This window comes from Phascolarctos cinereus, unplaced genomic scaffold, assembly GCF_003287225.1.
Source record: "Phascolarctos cinereus isolate Bilbo 61053 unplaced genomic scaffold, phaCin_HiC Scaffold_5;HRSCAF=322, whole genome shotgun sequence".
NCBI lineage: Eukaryota > Metazoa > Chordata > Mammalia > Diprotodontia > Phascolarctidae > Phascolarctos > Phascolarctos cinereus.
Window position 1 is genome coordinate 10,476,630 of NW_027555958.1, and position 23,128 is coordinate 10,499,757.

A 23,128-nucleotide genomic window follows, 5' to 3' on the forward strand; every position below is an offset into this window, starting at 1 on the left:
TCTGGGGCTGCCTCCAAGTTTCTCCTCATCAGCGGTCTTCAAGCAAAAGCTGGGTGAGCACTTAGGAAGTGTATGTTGTTGAGAGGACTGCTGTCAGATAATGTTTGGACCTGAGGATCTTGGAGGTGCATCTGGACAAAGACTCTGGGAACACAGGACTTGAGGCCTTGTACATTTAGAACCTCTGATCTGGCAGGGCAAGCACTCCCCGCACTAACAGGTATGGCGCTACCCTTCTATGACTTAGGAGCTGGTCTGGGAGAATGGCTGTGGTTCACAGTCTCTGCCCAGGGGCTCCAGACAGAGGCACTTCTGACAGTCCACGGAGCCAGGCCCTGGCAGGTTCCTGACGTCTGCTCCTCTTAGTATCGAGGAATCTGTTTTGTTTTGGCTGACCTACAGTGACAGCCTTTGTCAGAACCACAGATGGGCCTGCTGGTTCCCAAACAAAGGCAGTGTAGCTAAGGCACTCAACCTCTTCTGGGACTGGGTCTTTGATCAAACTCAGCCTACTGGACTGCCAAATTAAGGACCAATTTTTCCAAGTGGAATAGGGGAATCAAAAGAACCATAACACTTGGCCTCGCCTTTCCCAAGTTTTACAGTGGCCTTGAAGGACAAGCTCAGGTAGGTGCCACTACCGCGACGGAAGCCCAGGCCACCGTGCCAGCTCACCTGCTCCATGGGGCCCTCCCCAGGATCTTTCCTTCTGGCTTGGTGCCACCCCTTTGTCACTCATTTCTTGGGCTACGCTGACCAGCCCACTCTGAAGAGTCATCATGGAGAAGGCCAATCCCCCTAACACAGAGCTGGAAGAGCCCACAGAAGTCATCTGGACCCATGAGCCCTGGAGGCAGCCCGCCGCACTTCTGGATAGCTGTAACCGGAGTCACGTACACCAAGCCACAATCTGTCCCTGTGGGACTTCCACCCCTTACTCCTAGTTCTGTGTGCTGGGAACAAAGCTAGGCCCTCTGTCACATGACACCCCCCCCCCCGTACTGGACATCAGCTTCTTCATGTTCGTGTCCCCAACTCCTCCAATGGCTCCTCATACACAGCATGTTTCTAGGCCGTCTGTCTCCTGTCCTGGTCATCCACTCTGGGAAACGTTCAAGCTTATCTCAGCCTTTCCAAAAATGCAGCGCCCGGAACTGAAGATGGTACTGCGGCCAGCTGGGCCTTGCTCAGAGGGCACAGCCAAATGTAGATGTGACTCCTCTTTGAATGCCATCCAGGCTAGGCCTCATGCCTGGTCTGCTCTGGACCTTTTAATTTATTCTGAGAGCTGCAGTATTTTATCTTTAATTTGGAAGTCTTGCAAAAGCAGACATTCCAAAAATGTTAAAGCTAGAAGAAAGCTTAGAGATTCTCAAGCTTCATTTGGCTCTCAGAATTGGCCAGGCCTGCACATCACTTTTTAGTCACCACCGCTGGGCACGGCCTCTGCCAGGAAGAGTCGTGGACCTCCCCCCAGCTTATCTGGCCTGACGTGTCATTCTCAGGGAGAAAACCGAGGCCCAGAAAACTGAGGGGAAGTGTCTGGCTTCAGGCCACATGGGAAATCGGAGGCAGAACTGGGCCTAGAATGCAGGGTGCCAGACTCCCAATTAAGATGATCCAAGAGCTCACAGTCTAGATGTCATCACTGTTAAGGTTAAGGACACAAGAAACCTCACTCCATATGCCGAACTTCCAGTTCGGCAGTTTAGCTGCAGCACGAACTCATTAGTTATTCTGTGCTTGACTATCTCTGAGTTCTGAGCAGAAGGTCTGTCACTATCAAACTGTAACTCGCAGGTCTCCTGCTCACCAATGACCTGCGCTCTCACCAGGATGGGGAACAGCCGCATCTCTGCAGACCAGAACCACTTTCCACCTTGGGCCAACTGTGTCTGAGAGCTGCTCTGGCCAAATAATCCAGCAAGTGCAGCCGCACTGGTGATGAGCTCCAGGGACCCATGCCGGCTGGCCCCTGGTGACGGGGATCTAGCTGATCTCTGTATGTGGAGCCCATCTAGTTTGGGAAAGCCTTCCAGAGCGCTTCTCCTATGGGCATGGCTACTGGAAGCCTTGGGTCATCTCTATACCATGAGGAGACACCTCCAGAAGCGAGAAAGAACAGAGAGTCAATATTGATCTGTTTGGTTTCACGGAATCACAGGTTTGGAAGGGAACTGAGAGTTCTACCATCTAGTCCAACCCTCGATCAAGAAACCAACTTTTAGCGATGGGCACTAGGAACCAGAAGCTCCTTCCACGTCTTCTTTTTTATTTTTGGCTAGGCAATGGGGTTAAGTGACTTGCCTAGAGTCACACAGCTAGTAAGCATCAAGTGTCTGAGGCTGTATTTGAACTCAGGTCCTCTCGACTCTAGGACCAGTACTATCCACTGTGCCACCTAGCTGCCCCACTCCTACTTCTCAACAGCTAGAATAGTCCATTAGGTTAGGAAGCTTTTCCTTCTATCCAGTCAAAGTAGTACAGCTTCCAGCAAGCAGAACAAATCCTGTCTCTTTTATGTGACAACCCTCTAAACACTTAAAGGCAGCTAGCATGAAATTTTCTATTATCCAGGCTAGACTCTCAAGTTCCTTCAGCTGTTCTGCATAAGTCTGTGTCTTCAGGCCCTGCACTATCCTGGTCACTCCCCTCTAGCCTGATCAATACTTATCAATGTCCTCCCTAAAATACACCCAGAGCTGAGTAAGATCCTCCAGAGTGCGGCCTCCTTCCCGGACACTAAGCCTCTCTCACACCAACTTTTCCAAAATGGTGTCCTTAACAGTTTCTTATTTTCCTGTAGTATCTCACCTCCAAACACTTCCCAAAGTCTGACCCTCCGATCCATGCCTCCTGTGGCGAGTAACCGGGAGCCAGGGCTGAACTGCACGGCATTCACTTCTCCATCGTGAGCGTCCTGGAAGAAGACAAGAATCCATCTCAGCTCCCGATCGCATCCACTCAGATGCTGATGAAAGCCAACCACCTGGGATCATAAACAAAGCTTGTGTCTCATGTCCTGAAGCAGGTCCATTTACAAATACAATGAACTGGTCTCTGATTCAGAGGGTTTTCTAGTATTGGCTTTAATGCTGCTAATAATGCGAACGTGCTCTCAAATGAGAAGCCTAACACTACAATTATATTTCAAGAACCACAATATAACTTTCCTAGATGGTCTTAATTTGCAGCCCTGCTGTCTTAAGTCTGACCTGTCTTTGCATCAATTCTGTTTCCTCTAAGAGTCATGTACTTCAAACCAATACTCCACTGTAACTTGGGTCTTTGTGCATGAGTTGGTTGAGAGAACTTTTCAGAAAGAATGATACAGTAAAAATCTATGCGCAACTTAAGTGCCTCTCTGCTGGTTCTGAGACTTTTTTCCTGCTATAAAACTACAGGCCTAGGATACGAGTGTTGGCTCTATGGAAGCACCAGCACCACGAGGGACAATTAAGTCATAGAAATATCACAGCACTTTTATAGGAAATAAAATCCTTTCCAAGAAAATCCACCTCTCACATCTTCTGGAGTCTGGGACTACTGCTGAAAAACCATTTACGATGGTAAGGGCAGAGGACTCCAGGCTGGTCAAAAGCAGCAGCAGCAGCTGGGAAGGAGCGAGGAAAGGAGGGGGCTTGCTCAGAGAGGATGGGCAGAGGAAGTCAAGAGACAGGAGTATTTTTTTTAATTACAAGTTTCTCTTCCCATGCCATTCTAAGAACACAGCATCATGAGCAGGATGTGATGCTACAGGGTCAGAATTAAGTACGGTGTTATTAGTGAGTGTCTGATTCCAAGCACAAACTACAATGACCTGGCCTCTCGTCTGAAGGTCTGCCTTAGGGAGACTGCCCTCATGTTTCTAACAGAAGGTCTTCAGGGAGTGTCCTGCAGCATCTCTTTGCCAACCTTCTGGTAATGATGACTCTCTTTAACTGGCTGGCAGAACAGGATTAATCCCATTCCCAAGATTCTTCCTAGTTTCAATGGCCTACCCATGGGCTTACTCTTGGACACATCTGGCGATGCTGTTTTCTCAGGCTGTCAGGTGTGTGGCTCCTGACCATTAAGGTTTCTGGCTAGAGAAGACCTTTCCAGAAGCAGACTGTGAATCAGCCCACGAGGTCTCAGCTTGAAAACTTGAGATCACGCACCACCACATTCCTGTGGCACTCCACTCCAAGCTCCTCTGGAAAGGTTCTGTTGGACAGCAGCCCAGCATGTCCTTCCCTCCTCCTTGTGGGAGCGCACACTGAACACGTCCCCAGCTGTCAGCGGCTCCACCATCCCAAGGACAGCATGTCTTAATCGTGCCTGGGTAAGAAATGATGGGCTGCTGGGAGCTGTGAAGGCCGCAAGAGGGAATGTGATTTCTCAGTGCAGTCAGACCTTTTACTTCTCATCACTGACCTCGAAAAACAGCCAAATACATTTAGGTGATGGACTGCATTGGGGTCTTAAACCTCTGCTAGCGCTCAAGGAGGGAGATCATGTTCAAGTTTGGCAGTACGACTAAGGGAAGTTTGTCTGACAGTCTTTCCCCAAGTATTCGGTCACCACTTTTTGAATGGAATGTACTTACAAAGACATAAACTGCAGTTGTGGGGACCCGCACTTCTTTACTAGAAGTAGGATGAGCATCTGGGTTATCCTGAGGAACAGGGAAGGAGGAGACAGAACGCCTCCTAAGAAAAGATACAAATGCAAATAAGTTAAAGCAGAAGACAAAACCTGGTGATCATCAGGCAAGATGGTGGACAAAAGAATGAGAAATGCACTCGTCTGGCCAGGCTGTTTCTAGTTCTTTCCCTTCCCACTCTGGCCAGTCACCAAAGACCATTTACCAAAACCAGCCACGGTGGTGGGCCCATCACCAGTGCAAACCAGCAGCCCCTGTTCCCTGGGTCATAGACTCCAGGCTGCCCAATCAGGGCTGGTTTGAGCAGTCGTGGTGACCGGTGGGTGCCCAGCCCTCTCTAATTGTGTACCACTGGAACAGTGAGATGGACTGCTCTCTCTCTCTCTTTAAAAAGACATCTGAGATCAGTGCTGGGCCTATCCCAGTCTTAATTTTCAAGGTGGGAAGAATTCAGCCCACACTCCGGACCCCAGCGGCATCCAATGCAAACATCTTTTAAAGAAGAGCCTTTGCTAGCATTAGCATGCCAATTAGGAAGGTTAATAGTAGAGAGCATGGAGGGTGGAAGGGTCCAACCATCCCAGCTCCCATCTGGAAGGGCTAAGAGGCACATGCAAAGCTTCCGGGTTAGTACTGTGTATGTCAGATGACTGAGGCCAAGGACACAGAGGTCAGCATTGTTTCTATGTCCCACACTCACATGCTGGGCTAAGAGTGGATAATGTGTTCACCTGGCAGCATCAGAAGGGTGGTGTCCCAAAAGGGGAGACTCGGACAGACTAGAGGGAAAGGTCAGAGGTCAGCACACAGCAAGATGTAAGAAATAGGAAGTTGAGGGGAAAAAGGGGAGGGGAGGGCAAAAGCTAGAAGAAAAGCTGACATTCAAATACTTTGTATTCCTCACATCACTGATATTCTCGTGTACGTTCATTACACATTTGTAAATACACAGATACATACATAAAAAGGTGAATTTTTCTAACCTACCCAAAGATATTAGTGATAGAGTCCAGAAGGCCTCCAGCAGGCTGGGAGAGTCGCTTACTAAAGAGGACAGGAGGACAGGTTTAAACCTCGTGAACAGCATCCCCTCGCCCCCCCAAATCATCAGTACAGTCCACGCAAAAAAGCCATCTAGGAGAACATCCTGCCACTGAGCCCCAAACCCCACTGAAGTGACATGATACAGCACAGAACCGACCAGAAAATACACGTGGGGGAAAGCAGGAGGGAGGACCCAGCTGGTAAGAAGCAGCAAGGGGAGGAAGAAGCCCATCTCTTGTTACACGTCAAGAAACAGAAGCTTTTCCTAACATGAAACAAATCTGCTCTCAGAGCTTCAACCTGCAGGAATTCTGGCTACTCTTAAACATTCTGCAATGAAACGAGAAGAACCAGAGTTTGGTCTATGCGACACTTTTCTTTCACTAGGCAAAGCTGTGCCATTTTTTAAGTGGTTATGATTTTATTTTAAACACTGGAAAACTTGGTGAAGGTGACCAAGTCTGACCTGCTCCACAAGCGGAGGCCCAGGTGCCAGGCTGGGGTATGCCGGCAACATACTCCTTCATACACTTCCAATGTAACACGGAACACGAGAAGTGGCAGGCACCCAGCACTGTTGCCCCCTCCTGACACCCTTGCTCTGTCCCATCCAACACTGGCTTCTTTTGCTTCCAAAATGTACACTCAGCCTCCCTAGGAGGCACCGAAATGGCCTTCCTTTCCCTCCCGACACGCAGCGTGCTTACGTGGCTGTCCGGCTGACTGCTCGAATGGGCGACGTCTCCTCGGCTGCATCTGAAGCTTCGTCCACAAGCACTTCTATGTCATCATCCCTGGAGAAGGATGGGAACGTTTCTACTTCGTGAATTGGCTAGTGGCAGCCCCATCACGAATGTCTCCTGCAAATCCCAATATCATTTCTCATCCATCAACAACTTCTGTAACTATGCCACACTGCAAACACTATTGGGAAACATCTAAAGTAATGGCTCCTTCACACATTCATACCACTGGTCCCCTTGGAGCGCCATGCGAGGCTACAGTCAGAGCAGGTATTGCACGAGAATCGGTCCTGTCCAGGTCCCGGGAGAGGGGAGGGTGGTGGGTGAGATAAACAACAATCTGGCACAGAGAACAACCCCCAGGCTGAGGCCCATGCAATTTCGGCCTTGGGAATGACCCCATGCACAGAAGCTAAACTAGAAGTGAGAAAGCGGGCTGTGGAGAGGAGGGGACATGGGCAAGACTCTGCCAAGCATCCTAATAGCTGGCTGAGGGCGTGAGACAACAGCACTCTACAGAGAGGGTCAGTGAAGTCAGAGGAAGTAACCTACACATGCACTGGCTTTAAAAGAGTGAGCTGGAGCCTAAAAGCCACTCAAATTTCACTCTCAATAGTCTTTACATTGACATGAGTGTATGAATTCTTAGCCCTTCAAAGGAAATTTGGTGTTTCCAGACCAGGATCTGCTGCTAAGTGTGACCTCTCTGTGCCTCAGTCTACTCATTTGTAAATTGGGGGATGGGTGTAGGCCTAAAGAGAGTTTGTGCCAGGAAGCCTGGCCTCTAAGGAGCCATCAATCAGTGGGCTCAGAGCTCCACTTTCCCATAGCCAAGGAGATGCAAAAGGCCACTCCTCCCAGCAAAGCTGCTGCATTTATCATTCATAGCTTTTCTGTGCTGTTGTCACTTTAAAATTTAATCCCCTCCCTGTCCAAATAAAAATTTGCCTTCTCTCCCTGCCACTGTTCCTTTTCCAACTGAGAAAGAAAACCACAAGTCTTCATTCTTAAAGGCCTCCTGCTGAAGGGCAGCCTCTGTAGAGGAGGGGAAATAAACACAAGAATGAAAACGAGGATCTCATCTCCTCTACCGAAGGCCACCAGAACATGAAGAAGAGAAGTGGCCTCCGTGCTCTGAAAGAGCCTCACATGCCAAAGCCCAACACGTGGCTGCAGAATGGCACACATCCTTACTAGAGACAGCAAGTCAGAGCCATGTGGGCGTGGCAGACCATTTCTCTAGATCTGATGACTCCTGAGCACTACCGGCCATACCAAAGTCCCTGCATTTAACTCAATCAATTCCGCAGGCTCTGCTTCATCGATTAGGCTTCCGGCATGGCTGGGGAAGAACAAGGTCCTAAAGACACACCTTTAAATGATGAGATGCCAAACACCCAGCCAACACATTCCTCCTATTGTGACTGGAGGCGCCTGTCCCATTCTGACCTGCCACGCTACACTGGGAGGAACATCGAACAGGAAAGGGCTGCAAACTGTGAAGATGCAAAGAGTGGAAAACTGACTAAGACAGAGAATAGCTTGGAGATGCCCAGAGTACTTCAAGAAGCCAGTGGTCCTGAACTTTGTCTCTGAGCTCCATCACCCAGCAGGAAGAGGAGGGTAGCTTGGTAATCACCAAATGATAGCCACAACTACTCAGGGGAGGGGGGAGAAAAGGGCTCCCATGCTGTTGCACATACTGAAGGAAAAGCTCTGCACACAAGCAAAGTTTCCTGGCCAATGGTTTGGTTTAAAAGGTGCTTCAAAGCTCTTTTGTTATTTCTGAAGCATGCATCTGCTCCCCAAAGTTACCCTCAACAGGTCAGCACAAAAGCGAAGCCATTTTCAGCCTTATCTGCGATAACACAAGCCTGCTCCTCCCCAGGCACTAAGAGATGGGGCAATACCATGCTACTTAAAAGAACATGCAGCTCGCATGTTGCCTCATTAGCGCAGGGCTGAGAGGGAGCTGGGAAGCTTCTCACTGGCTCTGCTTGCTCCCTTTCAAACATCCCTGCAGTTTCCATGCCCTCCTACTCTTCCCAATAGTCTTTCTGCCTACTGACGTGACCTCCTGCCACCCATTGGGGGCAGCCGGGGCACTGAAGAGGCGGGCTCTCCACGGAAGGTTTTGCCCCTCTTCCTTGCTCTATTCCTCTTTTCTGCACCTGCTTCCCTCCCTGTAAAGGTCTGTAACCAGTTGTTTTGAGGTTCCATTTTTCTGTTAATCGCTGTGCCAAAGGGCCAAACATAGTAACACCTGAAGCTTCTGTTGAGGTCGCTAATTTTGTACAATTGCCCTCAATTCCTACTGCTTCGGGATGATTCCCTGGTAGGATGGACCAGCACTTGAAATGCTCTCTGCACATTACGGGGAGGCCACTCCCTTCTCATCTCCCATTCCCTTTAAAATCAGGAGGCATTAATAAAATAATAACTTCTAGAGAGGGAAAAGTGCACCCCCCCCCTTTATTGAGACCAATAAGGCATTTAATGCACCAAATAGTCTTGGGAAAGCAAGTGAAAACCACTGTGGCTTTAGGAACAGTGAACCCCTGAATCGTTTCCCATGGACAAAGTGACTACATGCTTAGCTTCCTGCTGATGCTGGTCATGCATTTTAAGACTTGAAAAATTAGATTCCAAGCACAACCCGAATAAATTCTGAGTCAAGTAGAGGGAAGGGAGGGAGGGTGTGGTCAGCTGCCAGGCCCAGGAGCTGGCTGTCTGGGTGAAGGCCGAAATGACCAGAGGTGGCATGCAGGGAGGGTTTCTGGCTTTAGGGACAGGAGAGCGAGGGAACAGGGCTAGCTGGGCCCTGGCGCACACATGACTCTGTTGCCATTTTCACACCTCAGGACTGGAGGAAAAGAGGTGCCAGGCAGTCCAGGCTCTTCCCCCCACCCTGCTCTACAATAAAATTTATTTCCAGCACTGAAAGTGGCCAAAGTCAAATCCTGTGTGGCCACTGTGGGAAAGGGAGCCGTTCAGGACAGGGCAGCTGCAAAGTGGTCTGCTGCTGGCCCATCCAGCTCCCTGCTGGCCTTCACAAGGTAGGGGACGGCCACTGCTGCAGGTTGGTGGCTTTGGACTCTGTCAGCAAAGTTCCTCCTGTTTGTGGCTTTGAGCCAACAGTCACTTCCTCATTTGAAAATACAGAAAACACTGACCAATGTCCCTCTTGGAAATTCTGACCATTTTCAAAGAGTCTGGGGAAAATGGCGCTGGTGTCCCTTAGAAATGCCAAAGATGGACAAAAATGACCACCATGACCCAGGGGGCGGGCTGGGGAGAAAAGACTGAAAACGGACATTTCCAGAAAGTGAGCAGTAAGACCAAGCTGAGGGGCTGTTTTTCTTCCAAACCAGCCAAGCTCACTGGCTGGGGAAGAACCCTCTGGGGCTCAAAGAGCCTTCCCCCGTTTGTGCTCCAAGACCCAAGCAGAAGCTCCGCTGGGGAACCTACTTCAGGACAAGGAGACCCTGGCAGCCCCGCCTCCCCCCCCCCCAATCCATCTGCAAGGACAACAGGGCAGCTCCTGATGTCCTGCTCTCCCCAGTTTCTAAGGTGGGGGCAGAACAGGCCTGACAACAAGCAGAACCCAGAGGTTCTGGTATTTCTACAAGAACTTTCCTCCAAGGGCTATAAGCTTTGAAACATCACAAATATTAAGACAACGGACAAGAGCTGAGCTTTATTTAAATTCATATTGTAAAAAATAGAAATAAACAAAAAACCAGGTGGTCTCAGCTTGGAGAAGAGTTGGTCTGGAGCTCCTGTGGACCCACTAGAGGGGCCCTCCATTTGGGGATTTTTTAAAAACCAGAAATGAAACCTGCCCCGCAATCCTCTCTCCTGTTCCATCACCTGCCTTCCTGCAGCACCTTTCCTTTAGGACGCTGAACCCTCCTGTGGGTCAAGAGCAGCAATCACAGCCTATCACTGGGCTTTAGCTACAGCGCCACTATGACCGGGTGAACAGAGGTGCGAGGACACCCCCCACCCCACCCCCATCCCTGACATCCAAGCACTGGTCAGCAGGCTGCAGGGAGGGGGCAAGAACAGGGTAGACAGAGGCAAGATGAGGGGATGGGCAGAGCAGTCTTGGAATATACTGGGATACTTACGGTTCTACAGGCAATGGTTCCTTGGCAGCTTCTGCAAGCTCCTTCTGCAGCCGGGCCTGGCGGCGTCTAGAAAAATGGCCACAGTGTTAAAAACAAGTCCTTCTGTGCACTTAAAGAGAGCTCCCTTCCCTGCCTGTAGGGAGCTCACTTTCTATTAAAGCAGCTGAGAAAGTATGGCATGTCAGAAAGAACCACTCCCAAGCCAAAACACACACACACACACACACACACAGGTATGCACATACACAAACATGCACGCTCTCTCTCTCTCTCTCTCTCTCTCTCTCTCTCTCTCTCACCCAATATACACCTCAGTCACTCTTTTTGCTAGCAAAGACAGGGTCACACTGGGAGAAAAGGAGCGACAGTGAAGTCACGTGACTTGGTAGTACGGGGAGAGCCGGGCTTTGAACCTAGATATCATTTGGGTATCCCACCCACACAAAAGGAATGAAGTGGCTCTGAGGTGCCTGTCACAGCTTTCCTCTGCTCAGCACAGACAAAGAGAAATGATGAGGGCCGTGGGTAAAGTGGCCCATTCTCTCTGGCCATCTCCTGTAGGGACAGCTAGCTGATTACCTCCAAGCCCTAGCCTTCTGCAGGCCTGAGAAGAGCCACGGATCTTCTGAGAGCCCTCCCATCTCTCCTGGAGCAAGACCTTCATCCCCTCCTGGAGTCTGCCCCTCTTCCTTCTCCCCCTGTCTAATCCACCCAGGTCTCTCCTGGCTCCCTGTCTTTTTCTTCAATCCTGCTGTTGCCTCCTCCAGCCCGGATCTCTGCCCCTATACATGGAGCCACTGGGCTGTCTGGTCTTTCCTCACATGCTCAGACCTGAAACCATGCTTTCAGCATGTGATGGCCTTGCTCAAACTATGATGTTTACTACACAAAAAATAAGGGGATACAGAGAATTATGGAAAGACCTAAATTAAACAATACAAAATGAAAAGTCAAAGTAAGACTACCATGTTAAGGTAAAATAAAAACCACAGGAAGCAGTAATATAAAGTAAGCTAATTGGTATAGTAATGAATACTTAAGGGTACTTTTATTGTACAAATACTACTTTAAATAAAGGGGAAATAAAAAAGCCACAGACAGTTCTTAGCTACCATGCCAACCAAGGCTGAATCAGCCTTCAGCTGGCTTTCCAATCTCCCAGGAGCCAGCTGTGTGACCCTGGGCAAGTCACTTAATCTGTCTGTCCTAGTTATAAGGATAATAATACCACTTACCTTCCAGGGTTGTGAGGATAAAATGAGGTAATATTTGTAAAGTGTTTTTTTTTTAAACTGTGAAGTCTTCTATAAACGTTAGCCATTAATTCAAATTATCATCTTGAAGAAATGCCCAAGGGCACGGGGTGGGGTGGGGAACTATGCCAGTTTGGGCCTTTCTCTCAATTCAATAAATATTCAAGTGCCTGCTATGGGCTGGGCACTGCTCTAAACTTTCTCTACGCTAGAAATGGACTCAGAACAAAGTTAAATTAATAATACTGTTTCTGGCAGACTTGTGCCTAACATACATAGTAGGAATCTTTTTTTTTTCTTTGATACTAATCTTCCAAACTACACTCCTAACTTTCTGAGGGCAGGACCGCTATTTCATGACTTCTAGTCTTTGCACACAATAAAGACTTTCCCATCAGCACTGTTACTGGTCCAGACCAGGGATAGCTGAGAACTTGGCTGGGGTCACCTGGGAGAAGGCAAATCCGCTAAGCCTTCGGCAGGAAGTCCATACAAGGGTAACCCACAGCCCTGGCAGGTTTTCTTTCCCCCATGCCCCCGATCTCCCTACTGGCTGCCTGACCCTACAACCTGACATCTGGGTGGGCTTCATGCAGGCCCTGATGCAGGCCCATGGGCAGCAGCTGCCTGCTGTGCCATCAGTTCCCTTCGGCACACCCTGCTTGATGTCTTGATCTTCTTTCCCAGTATGACTCTTCTCTCCTCACTTCCCCTCTCACAAACAGGTTCTCATTCTCATCAGAAACACAGCCCATAGTAAAACCACAAGAGGCTCACCCCGAGGATGTGGTTAGACAAGAGAGCTGCCGCTGAAAACCCTCTGCCTTACTTACTGAGGGAGGATATTAAGGTGGCTTAGCTAGTGAGGCCAGGCCTTCCCCCTCCTAAATCTTAAAAGGCCTCTTTTCTTGGGGCCTGTGGAGGCAGAGTCCAGGTTCCCCACATGGTTTACAGCACAATCTGCCTCACTGGCACAGGAATCCATCTCACTTGCATTTGGGTTGATGTCAATTATTAATGCTAAGTACTATTTCAGGCTGCCCCCCAAAGCAGAATTAACCCTTGGTGGGGCTGAGATTAAATCTTCCAATGTCAGTTCTCCCTAAAATGTGGCAATAAAGCCTGCGGTGTGAGAGGAGATCCTCTCTAAGTCTCTGGATATAAATAGGCCTAAAATTCACAGGGGAAGTTGGTCCAAGGGTGGTAACTTCTCAGAAGGAAACTCTGAAGACACAGCACATCAATTCCGTTGATTCTGGTCAGGAAGAACTGAGGTATTACTGAAAGGGCTTGACGAGGATGATGAGGGAAATCGGGGCCAACTTCTTTTTGAAAGAAGCTGTGATTTCATTGGGTGTCTGGAACTCTTGCTATCACTGTGGTGTAGGCTCTCAGAGCTCCCTGGGGTCTGGAGAGGGCCGTTTGCCCAGGCTTGGCCACAGGTCACCGAGCTGGTATGTGGCGGGAGAAGGCCAAGACCAGAGGTCTTCCTGAGGCAGGTCTAGGTCCTTCTGCTCTATGACCTGCTGCCTCCTGCCCCAACCAGGATGGAAGTTGGGAAGCAGGATCAAAGAGGACCGTCTGGCCCTCTATGAATGTCAGCAGCATGAAAGGCCACAATGAACGGAGGCCGGCCGTGAATACGAACGAAGGCCACGAGGAAGATCAGAGAAGACCCAGACCCTACTGCTGGGGTGGGTGGGACAGTGACAACAGCCACAGAAAGGAGACTCCTGCCTCCAATATAACTGCACGTTTCTTAGTCCTCCCTGCGTGCCAGTCTGGCCCTGCACCTTTGTACGAGCAGCCGTTCAGGCCTAGCTGCCTTTCCCACACAGCAAGCATGGAATACATTCCATGACGTCAGAAAGCTTCATTTTTGTCTGTTCCCCGGTGTCTGGCACAAGGTTTGTTGAAGGGAAGGCAGAACTACTCAACTCATCACACTTCTGTTGTTCTCTGCCAAGGAAAATGACTTTTGCATAGGGAAGAATGGAACAAAAATGGTTAGCAGAGCTGAAACTCAAGCTGAGTTAGGAGACTGTGACAATCTAGCTGTCATCAAAGACGTGATGTGTCTTTGGACACAGACAAAACTCTGGCCCAGGCTCAGGTCCTACTCTGCTCCAGGCATTGTGCTAAGCTAAGCATGAGGGAGACAAAGGAGGATACTGAAAGAACTGGCCACTGTGACTACTGAGCAAGTCATCTGTGAAGAACAGGAGGTCCTGCATGACTGGAGAAAGGTGATTTGTCTCCACTTTTAGAAAAGGAAAGAAGATCAAGTTTGCAATAACTCCGGCAACTCCTATTCCTGGAAAAATTCCGGGTCATATTATTAAAAGGATGGTTTGGGAGCCTTTAGAAAGGGGCCCAGGATAACGCCAGGTTCTTGAGGTCAGCAGCACACTGGTACCAATACAGACAAGATGGAGAGGCTGGCTAGATAGCAACACAGTGATGATGTATCCTGGAGACTGGCTGAACAACTAAAGCCAAAGGTCATTCATTACTGGACTGATGCACACTTGGAGGAGTGTCTATATTGGAATGTCCAAAGGATCTATCCTTGGCCCTGAGTTGTTCAACTTTTATCAAAGATTTAGATGAAGGAATCCCAATTCCATTTCTACCATCAAATCTGCAGATGACACAAAACTCAGGAGCCTAGAACAGGGGGTCAAATCCAACAGGATGTCCCTTAACAGGGACCTTAAAATGTAAGATGGGGAGGCGTGAGAACCCCAGAGCGCACATGGAGAAGATGTAGAGGGTAGGCGGGTCAGTTAACATGAGGCGTGGCAGCTAAAGACACAGACACACACACACACACACTCTCACACACATATACACAGAGACAGACACCCACCCACACACACACACACACACTCTCTCACACACATACACACAGAGACACAGACACCCACACAGACAGACACACACACACACACTCTCACACACATACACACAGAGACACAGACAGACACACACACACACACACACTCTCTCATACACATACACACAGAGACACAGACACCCACACAGACACACACACATACACACAGAGACACAGACACACACACACACACACTCTCACACACATACACACAGAGACACAGACACACACACACACACACACACACTCTCTCTCATACACATACACACAGAGACACAGACACCCACACCACACACACACACACACACTCTCACACACATACACACAGAGACACAGACACCCACACCGACACAGACAGACAGACAGAGACACACACACACACACACACACACACACACACACACACACACACACACCACCCAGCCTGCCTTAGCAGAGATAATGACAAAAAGGGAGAAGACGACAGACTTGCTGTATGTGGTCCTAAGCAGGCTCTATCTGCTTAACACAGTCTTACATTATTGCTAAGGCTTCGTTTCCAATTCTAGCTCCTGTGACATTTAATGATGAACACTGAGAAACTAGCAAACTTGAGAGGACAGCAAGGCAGAGTGCCATGCAAGGAGAAGCTGAAGGCCCTGAGGATACTGAGCTGGGCCTGGGGCACAAGAGGCTGAGGCAGACACAGACACTTGTCCTCAAGTGTCTGAGGAGCCTTCACAAGGAAGAGAGACCTGATCTCTGGTGCCCAGAAAGAAGAAGTAAGAATAGCAGATATAATTATAGAGGAGGATTTAGGTTCAACAGCAGGCAGAATTTGTCCATACTTAGAAGGCTCCCAAAGTATCTCGGGCTTTTTATCACTGGTGGTTCTGAAGGAGGCTAGATGACCATGTATTTGGGATCTTAGAAAGAAGCCTCTCATTCGAGGACAGGCTGGAATAGACGGCCCTTGAGGTCCTCGTCTACTCAGAGATTCCGTAGAACTTACAGTCGCCGGGGTAAAGAACGAAAGGCATAGTTCTGTTAGGTATTACTAAGAATCTTCTGTTTTTATAAAATACAGAATGTCTAAATGGAATTCATTAGTTTTCTAGAACGTGCCTAATAAGCCTGACAACAAGTGCTTTGGAGAGGTCACTAACTGGGGAAATTTCAGCAGGTTGACTTAAAAAAAAAATCACCACCTGCTTCAAAATAATAAAATGTCAGTTGGCTTTCTGTTAGTGTAAAGTTAGTTAGTTTCTGTTAGTGTAAAGATACAACAAAAAAGGCAAGTGAATTTCCTGGTGCTTTCCAGAAGCTCCTCTTGGTTAAGAATGACAAAGACCCCCCCGCCCCCCCAGCACTAAGGCATCTCACCGAGAATCCTTCTCGTTCTCTGCATTGAGACGATTGGCCTCCTGGGCCTTCTCAGCCATCCAGCGAGTGACGAGCTCTTGGTTGTCCTCAGTGGTCTTCCTCAGTTTCTCTTCCAAGGCAGTAAAGGTGATCTGCAGGGCATCATACTCATCCTTCAGTGTCTGGTTGGCTCTTTCAAGGTCCTGCAGTTTATTTCGAAGTTCTTGGCACTCAGTTTCCAGCTCCCTGATTTTCTGCAAACATTCAGCGATTCTGGAAGCACACCAAGGCAAACAAAAGGGATAAACAACAGGTGGGTCCCAACCAGAAGTCTCTAGCAAAGCAGCATTTCCACTTACTTTGCTTCATTCATCTGCATCTCTCGGTCCTTCTGTTGCATCTGGTTATTCAGGTCGATCACCGACTGAGCTAACTGGGGCACAAAGACATTTATTCAGAAGCTGCCAGACAAGCCACACTTGAGAAGTTACTGCGTGGCTCATCACATTTCTACAGCAATGATTCTCCCCTCCCGTCTACCTCTAGGGAACAAATGAGCCAAACAGATCGATTTCTCACCTCCCCACGTTTCTTATGTAATTCAGTTAATTCTTCTTGATGTTTAATCCTCAGCTGGGCCATTTCTTGTAGCTGAGCATCATTCCACGTGCCATCATGTCCTGGACTAGGATCCCGAAAATCAGCCAAGGGAAGGGAATGTCGGGAAGACAAAGGGAGAAGAATTAAATCGAGTCACCTCTGGCATCTAATTTAAATAACAGAACAGCAACATCCTGATTGCTGAAGTGATCCATAACCCTTAGTTCACTTCCAAACTAGAATAAAAATGAATCATCTCTGGACTGGTGGAAAAAGGAACCAATTTCCCAGAGGAGAGATGCCTAATTATTACAGAATACCTGATCTCGTGCCTGCTTTGCAAGTCATATTTTTCTGCTTGTAGTTTGTCAGCCAACACCGACTGAAGATCTGATTTCTCCAGCAACTTATTATCTGTCAGAACAAAAAATTCAAGCATGAGGAGCAAACCCAAAGGCAGGCATGCAGGCAGAAGTCAACGACCAGTGAGACATCCTCGGCAACATTTGCACAAACTATGCTGCATGCTTTACTTTAAGCTCTTCTGGAGGCAGCCAACTGAAAGTGTGGTTGCCTCACCTCTGACAAAGCGCGTGACACTGGGGCATCCCTGGTGAATCCCTAAGTAGGTAGACTCCGAAGGGCTTTCATTCGACGCACGGGCCACAAGGCCGAGAAAGGGTGTGGAAGCACGTTGTACCAATTCCCTTCTATCAAGGACACTGAGAAGAACTGCCTCACACCACACAGAAATGAGGACACCAGAGAGCTTCCCACTTCAGATCCTCACTGGTCATTTACTCCACTCCCTTCACTTTACAGCTGAGGAAACCCAGGCCCAGGGAGAGTCTAAGATGTGCCCTGGGTCACACGGCTGGCAAGTCGAGCCAGCCCTGCACACAGGTCTTTCCAGTCCAAGTACAGTGATCGTTCTTAAACAGCAATACTGCTGCCGTCTGACAGCTTCTTGGGCCAGTTACGAAATTTTTTTCCTGGTTGTCAAACAGTAACAAAAAGGATACAGGTCACAGGATCATAGTTCTGGAGCTGAAAGGGATTTAAGTGGCCATCGAGTTTAACTCCCTCATTTTACAGGAGAGCAAACTGCGGGCCAGGAAGGGTAAGAGGAAGAGGAGGGACTGAGACTTGGATCCTTTGACTCCAGAGCTGGCGCCAGGGCTCTGTCAAGCCAGAACCTCAGGTCTTTCCATCCCAGCTCCCTGGTGGAATGTTTCTCCCCTCGGATTCTGCCAATTACCAGATAGGAATGATAGAAATCTCTCACCACAAAAAAACCCAAATAACCTCTCTATTACCTTCCAGCTCTAACTTCATACATGGCACTGTGTGTGTATGTGGGGGGGTGGGGGGGTGGAGAGGGGATGGATGGAGAAGCATTTATTAAGTACCTACTGTGTCAGGCACAAATATTATCTCATTTGATCCTCACAATAACCCTGGGAGGCAGGTGGCTATTATTGTGCCCATTCTGCAGTGAAGAAACTGACACAGACAAAAGAAGTTAAATGATTTGCCCACGGTTACATAGCTAGTCAGTGTCTGGCGCTGGATTTGAACTCAGGTCTTCCAGACTGTAGGCTAGCACCGCCACTGTGCCATCAGATGCCATGAAATTACTGTTACAACTCGTGAGAAACTTAAAAACTAGCACTCCTGGAAGCTAGGCCTTACCTGCTTGTGGCTCATTACACTAACTAGGTATTTCACCTCTGGTGTTCTGGCTTAGTGCTACATGTTACCTTCTCTCTGGTGCTTTGACCTTAATCCCATGGGCCCACAGTCCCACTCAATGTTTCTTTGAGCATACTCAATCGATCATTAGCTATTTTCATCAAAGCCCTGTTTTTGAACACAGATTTCACAACTTCTGAAAGCAAAGATATCCACTCTGACCAAAGGGCCCCTGCAGCTATGGCCCTATTACAAATGATGGCAGCAGGGGCCATTTTAGCAGTATTGAACAGAAACATTTTTGGTTTTTTTTTGGCTAGGCAATGGGGTTAGGTGACTTGTCCAGGGTCACACAGCTAGTAAGTGTTCTGTGTCTGAGGCCAGATTTGAACTCAGGTCCTTCTGAATTCAGGGGCGGTGCTCTATCCACTGCACCACCTAGCTGCCCCCGAACAGAAACATTTTTAAATGCCAGCAGGTTAGAGGATCTTGCATCCATGATACTACGTTAAGTCTTTCAATGGACAAAACTTCTCAGGGCACCTAGTGAGGGCCTTTCTAATGGTCCCTTCAATGACAACGGAGAAGGCAGAGGGGGAGGGCTAAATGTAGATCCCTCTTCTTCCTCTTATTTCCTGCTTCTCAATAGGGGAGACACTGATCTGATCCAGAAAAACTACAAGGAATTAGGCAAAGTTGAAGTTTGCCTGGGGATGGGTGCCAGGCTTCTTACGTCCAGTCTTCCAGGGAAGAGAACGCCCAGAATCAGCACGGCAGCAGCACACCAGCCACCCTCACGGCTTCCAGTGACAGGCTCTAGGGCTCCATAAAAACAGTCATCTCTTAGGGGAAGAGAGCTGGGCTGGCCCAGGGAGGAAGGAACAGAGATCGAGCACAGAATCACAGAGCTTGAAGGGGCTTTATAAACTATGTGCTCCCATGCATCAGATTGGGATTCAGAAATGAAGAGCCTGGACAGGAAGTGATGCTGGACAAGGTCACACACCTGGGCAGCCACAGCAGAGGCCAAGTCTGAGGCTGCTGTATCTGGAAGGATCCAAAGCATCCGCTGCAAGGACCTGAACAGATATCTCTCCTACAACACAGTGACGAGTAGATGCCGGACCTCGTTACCAGAGCCCCAGTGCCAGGGCATCTAGGGGCTCAATCATTCCTTCTGGGGCTGGTGAGAGCTGCATGGCAGCCCCTGGGCCAGGGGCTGATCACTCCCACCCTAACGAGTGCAGAAAGTACTCGACAGATGCTGATGTTAGAGTGTACACAAGTCAGCAATGGTCTGATAACGCCCTAAATTAAGGATGTGGCAATTTTGTTTTTGCTCGGTCCTAGTGGGAAAAAAGTTAATTTAGAGCAGATTTTCTTAATGTTTATACATAAAAGTTAAAATTTAATCCTGTATGGTTCTTAATAAAAGAGTTCTAAATGTGATGGTAACCTTCAAAGGCAGACTACAAATATCTGAAAGTGAAAGCATGGAGCTGCAGGAGACACGGGGAAGAAGAAACACAAGCTGCTACCAGCAGCAGCGATCGCCCTCATTCATTTATTAAAACATTGATTAAACACCTAGAAGAAGAGCAGCAGAGGACTAGCCTTGGAGTCACCAAGGCCTGCATTCGAGTGTTACCTCTTATTCACAATGGCTGTGTGCTCTCGGCAGCCCCTGCAAGGGGGGGCAGGGGACCTGCAGCCTCAAGGCCACATGTGGCCCTCTAGATCCTTAAGTGCAGCCCTTCATAAAAGGACCTGAGGACTTAGAGGGCCACAGAATCCCCACCTGTGCTCCAAGACAAATGCCAATCTGCACTGGTAGAAAGAGCTCCCCACACTGACTGGGGGGGGGGGCGGGGGAAGGAGAGTATGGGAAAAGAACTGTATCAAGTGTTAGGGTGAGACTAAGTTCAGGTGGGCCAGGAGCCCTGCCCTCAGTTTCCAGCCAAGGAGCACTTAACATCACTGACAAACCAGATGGCTGTCTAGCGAGCCCTTGGCTGTGAGCCTCTTGAGGTTAACGTTCTGCTCTGGCGTTTCTGACGGTTATTACTGCCCTGAGCTGGAAGTACAGCTCTCTCCACTCTCCAGGATGGGAGTGGGGGGGAAGAAGGGCTCCAATATTCTCTCACCCTTCCCTGTCATGCTCCCTGCATTACCCATCACTGCCCCCAACAGTGAGTAAGCGCCAAGAGGGCAGCCACAAAGGAGAGCAGGTGTGGCAGAAGCTCTTCTGGAAGGGAGCCCGAAGAATGCCTTGTCCCTGGGGGCTGCCCCTTGGGTGGGTCACAGCCCAGATGTGATGGGTGATGAGAGCTCATCTGTTAGCCCAGGACGTACAGGGGCCAGTTGGTCTTCCTGCTGGGACTGTACAAGAGCCTGCCAGGGCAGCGTCTTCCTTCCATTCAGGAGAAACTGAGGGGTGCCCCTTTCAAAAGGTGACGGGAAATGTTCAAAGGAGGAAGACAGTAGTCTAAGGAGAGTGTTAAGTGACCACTGTTCTCTTGGATGGAGCAGAAAGTGAACCCCAAACTGAATTTTAATGCACTGTGAACTTTTCCTTTTTCTAATTGTCCTGTTGTAGAGACAGGGCCAAGGCCTTGAGGGGGCTCGGCTGGTTTGGACAGCTCCCTCTCTGGGCAAGAAATGTTTGGATTTGGATTAATGCTAATACAATTGTTTTGGGCAGACATGCAGAAAATGTGGAGTACAGCATTAGTACTCCTTCTTCTATAGTAGTGCAAATATTACCATCATTTTAAGTAGGGGAAAACAGAGCCTTATGTGAGAGACAAAGTGCCTTTCTGGGGTCACACAGGGAGATGGCATCAGAACTAGAACATAACTTCAGGTCTCTTAAGCGCAAGTCCACCCTTCAGTCCATTACACCACAATAATGAAGGCTAAATTAAACATTACATAAAAAAGGAAGCAGACTCTAATACTTGTTTAAAAAACATCAAACACTGTGGAAACATCAAAATGAATCATGGAAATGTTTTCCAAAGGAACTTTTAGAAATGGCACTAAAAAAGCAGAGAAAATCAAATAAAACACTGATTTGAGGACAGCAACGCAAAACTGCAGAAATGTCAAGCAATGTCTATCATTAAGAAAAGAAAGTGAAGGAAGAGAGGTGAGAGGGGAACTGAGAAAAGCCACTGGATGGAGGAGCCTGTCTATTAGCAATAACGGATGAGATGTGGAAAATAAACGCCTCCATCAAAGCCTCATCAGATCAGGGTCTCCTCAAAGCGGCCCAGAGTTCGGTTGGTTGTCCCGTGTTTACATCCCATTCTTCTGGGGAACCTCCGAAGAAACCAGGGAGTGATGCAGTAAAGCTTCCAGAACTGAGAACTAAGGGGCCGCACTAGCCCACTCAAGCTTTAGGTCTCTGCTAACACGGTGAAGTCTGCGATTCCCAGCAAGAAAAGAGACCACTCAATCTCCCTCAATGTCCCCGGAGCCAAGCACAGTGCCCTACACGTGTGGGCGATACCCATCCCCGTCCAGTGACGGTCCCTTGCCCCTGAGAGTGAGTGCCCTTTCCCTCCCCAGTTCCCTCAAGGAGAGGGTCCTCACCAAAAGGCTCTCTCCCCTAGGTGCCTGGGGGTGTGGCCTGCCCTCCGATCTCCCCCACAAGCATCTGTGCTCAGAGTGAGGTCGCCCAGCTGTTCTGTTAACGCCAGTGTATCCCGAGCCCGCCTCCAACGGCCCCGTCTACACCTGGTCTATCCATGGGCGTCTGCAGGTTGCGTCCACCCTTGGACTGGGAGCCCCTGGGGGCGGGGGCTGACTCGTACCTTCATCCGTCTCCCTCCCAGGACCACCTTTTCTTTGTATGTGTACACACACACACACACCCAGCTCCGGTTAAACGAGGGCCCAGACTGGACAGCTCCGGCCCCGCCCCTCGGGCTGACTCCGCGAGCCCACACTAACCCCCCCAGACTATAAGCTCCCCGAGGGCAGGCGCTGCTTCCAGTCTCGAGACTGAAGCACGTGCCGGCCTCCGAGCAGGAGCACGGGGCACAGAGGGGGAAACTGAGGCCCCGAGGGTGGCTCACACTGCGCGATGATCTCCTCGAAGGCCTGCCTCTGGAGCCGGTCCCGCCGCCGCAGCTCCTCCGCGATGTGGCGCTTCCAGCTCGGGAGCCCGGCTCCCCGGAGACCCGTCGACATCGCCGCCGTCACCGGCCCGGGCCCTCGTGGCCCCCTGCCGCCTGCTTCCGGCCGACGTCCGCCACGCCTGCCCCGGCGCCGAGCATCGGGGACGGCGCCGGCTCCGGGTCCGGGTCGGGCCGGGCCGAGAAGCGCCTCAGGGCGTCTCTCTCACCTCCGGCAGCCGCTCGCTCGGTGCACAACTGCGGCTTCCGGTCCGCGCCGGAAGCGAAGCGCGCGCGCCAGGAAGTCCCGCCTCCTCCGCCCTCGACGCCGACGTGCACACGCCATGCAGGGGGCGGGGCCACGTCTCCGGGAGCCTTTCGCAGTCGGGCGGAGGCGGGCCCGGGGGCGGGGCTCCCTCTGCAGCTCGGCCTTCCCTCTCGGAAGTGCTCCAGGTAACGGTGCGCTTGGCGTCTCCCGGAGACGGAGCTCCTCTTCCAGCTCCTGGGGTGGTGTCGCCCCTCCCTGAAGCAGCATCCTTTCTGCAGCATCCCCCAGGCGCGGCCCCGGGCCTTTGCTTGAATCCCTTCAGTGCTGGGGAGCTCTCTACCTCCCAGGGCAGCCCATCCCCTTTTACGACAGCCCTAATGGAACTTCTGACTTGTAGC

The 23,128-nt window shown here is 49.8% G+C and overlaps 1 protein-coding gene and 1 non-coding gene across 5 annotated transcripts in view; both read right to left on the reverse strand.

The window, feature by feature from the left end:
• Positions 1-22,744, reverse strand: part of ATG16L1 (autophagy related 16 like 1) — a 31,785-nt gene extending 9,041 nt beyond the window's left edge. Inside the window, exons 1-11 of one of the 4 annotated variants that reach the window (XM_020972129.2) lie at positions 22,424-22,744; positions 16,973-17,066; positions 16,632-16,737; positions 16,412-16,485; positions 16,074-16,325; positions 10,563-10,628; positions 6,397-6,483; positions 5,633-5,689; positions 5,377-5,424; positions 4,589-4,691; positions 2,815-2,920 (exon numbers count right to left, since the gene is read on the reverse strand). In XM_020972129.2, the coding sequence (XP_020827788.1) occupies positions 2,815-2,920; positions 4,589-4,691; positions 5,377-5,424; positions 5,633-5,689; positions 6,397-6,483; positions 10,563-10,628; positions 16,074-16,325; positions 16,412-16,485; positions 16,632-16,737; positions 16,973-17,066; positions 22,424-22,538 (1,108 nt within the window). In that variant the 5' untranslated portion in view covers positions 22,539-22,744. The remainder of the gene's footprint in view (positions 1-2,814; positions 2,921-4,588; positions 4,692-5,376; positions 5,425-5,632; positions 5,690-6,396; positions 6,484-10,562; positions 10,629-16,073; positions 16,326-16,411; positions 16,486-16,631; positions 16,738-16,972; positions 17,067-22,423) is intronic. The other 3 variants (XM_020972130.2, XM_020972131.2, XM_078154634.1) reach the window with 3 other exon arrangements.
• LOC144458114 (small Cajal body-specific RNA 6) lies at positions 4,130-4,417 on the reverse strand. The gene has a single exon (XR_013487666.1).
• Positions 22,745-23,128: the final 384 nt, after the last annotated feature.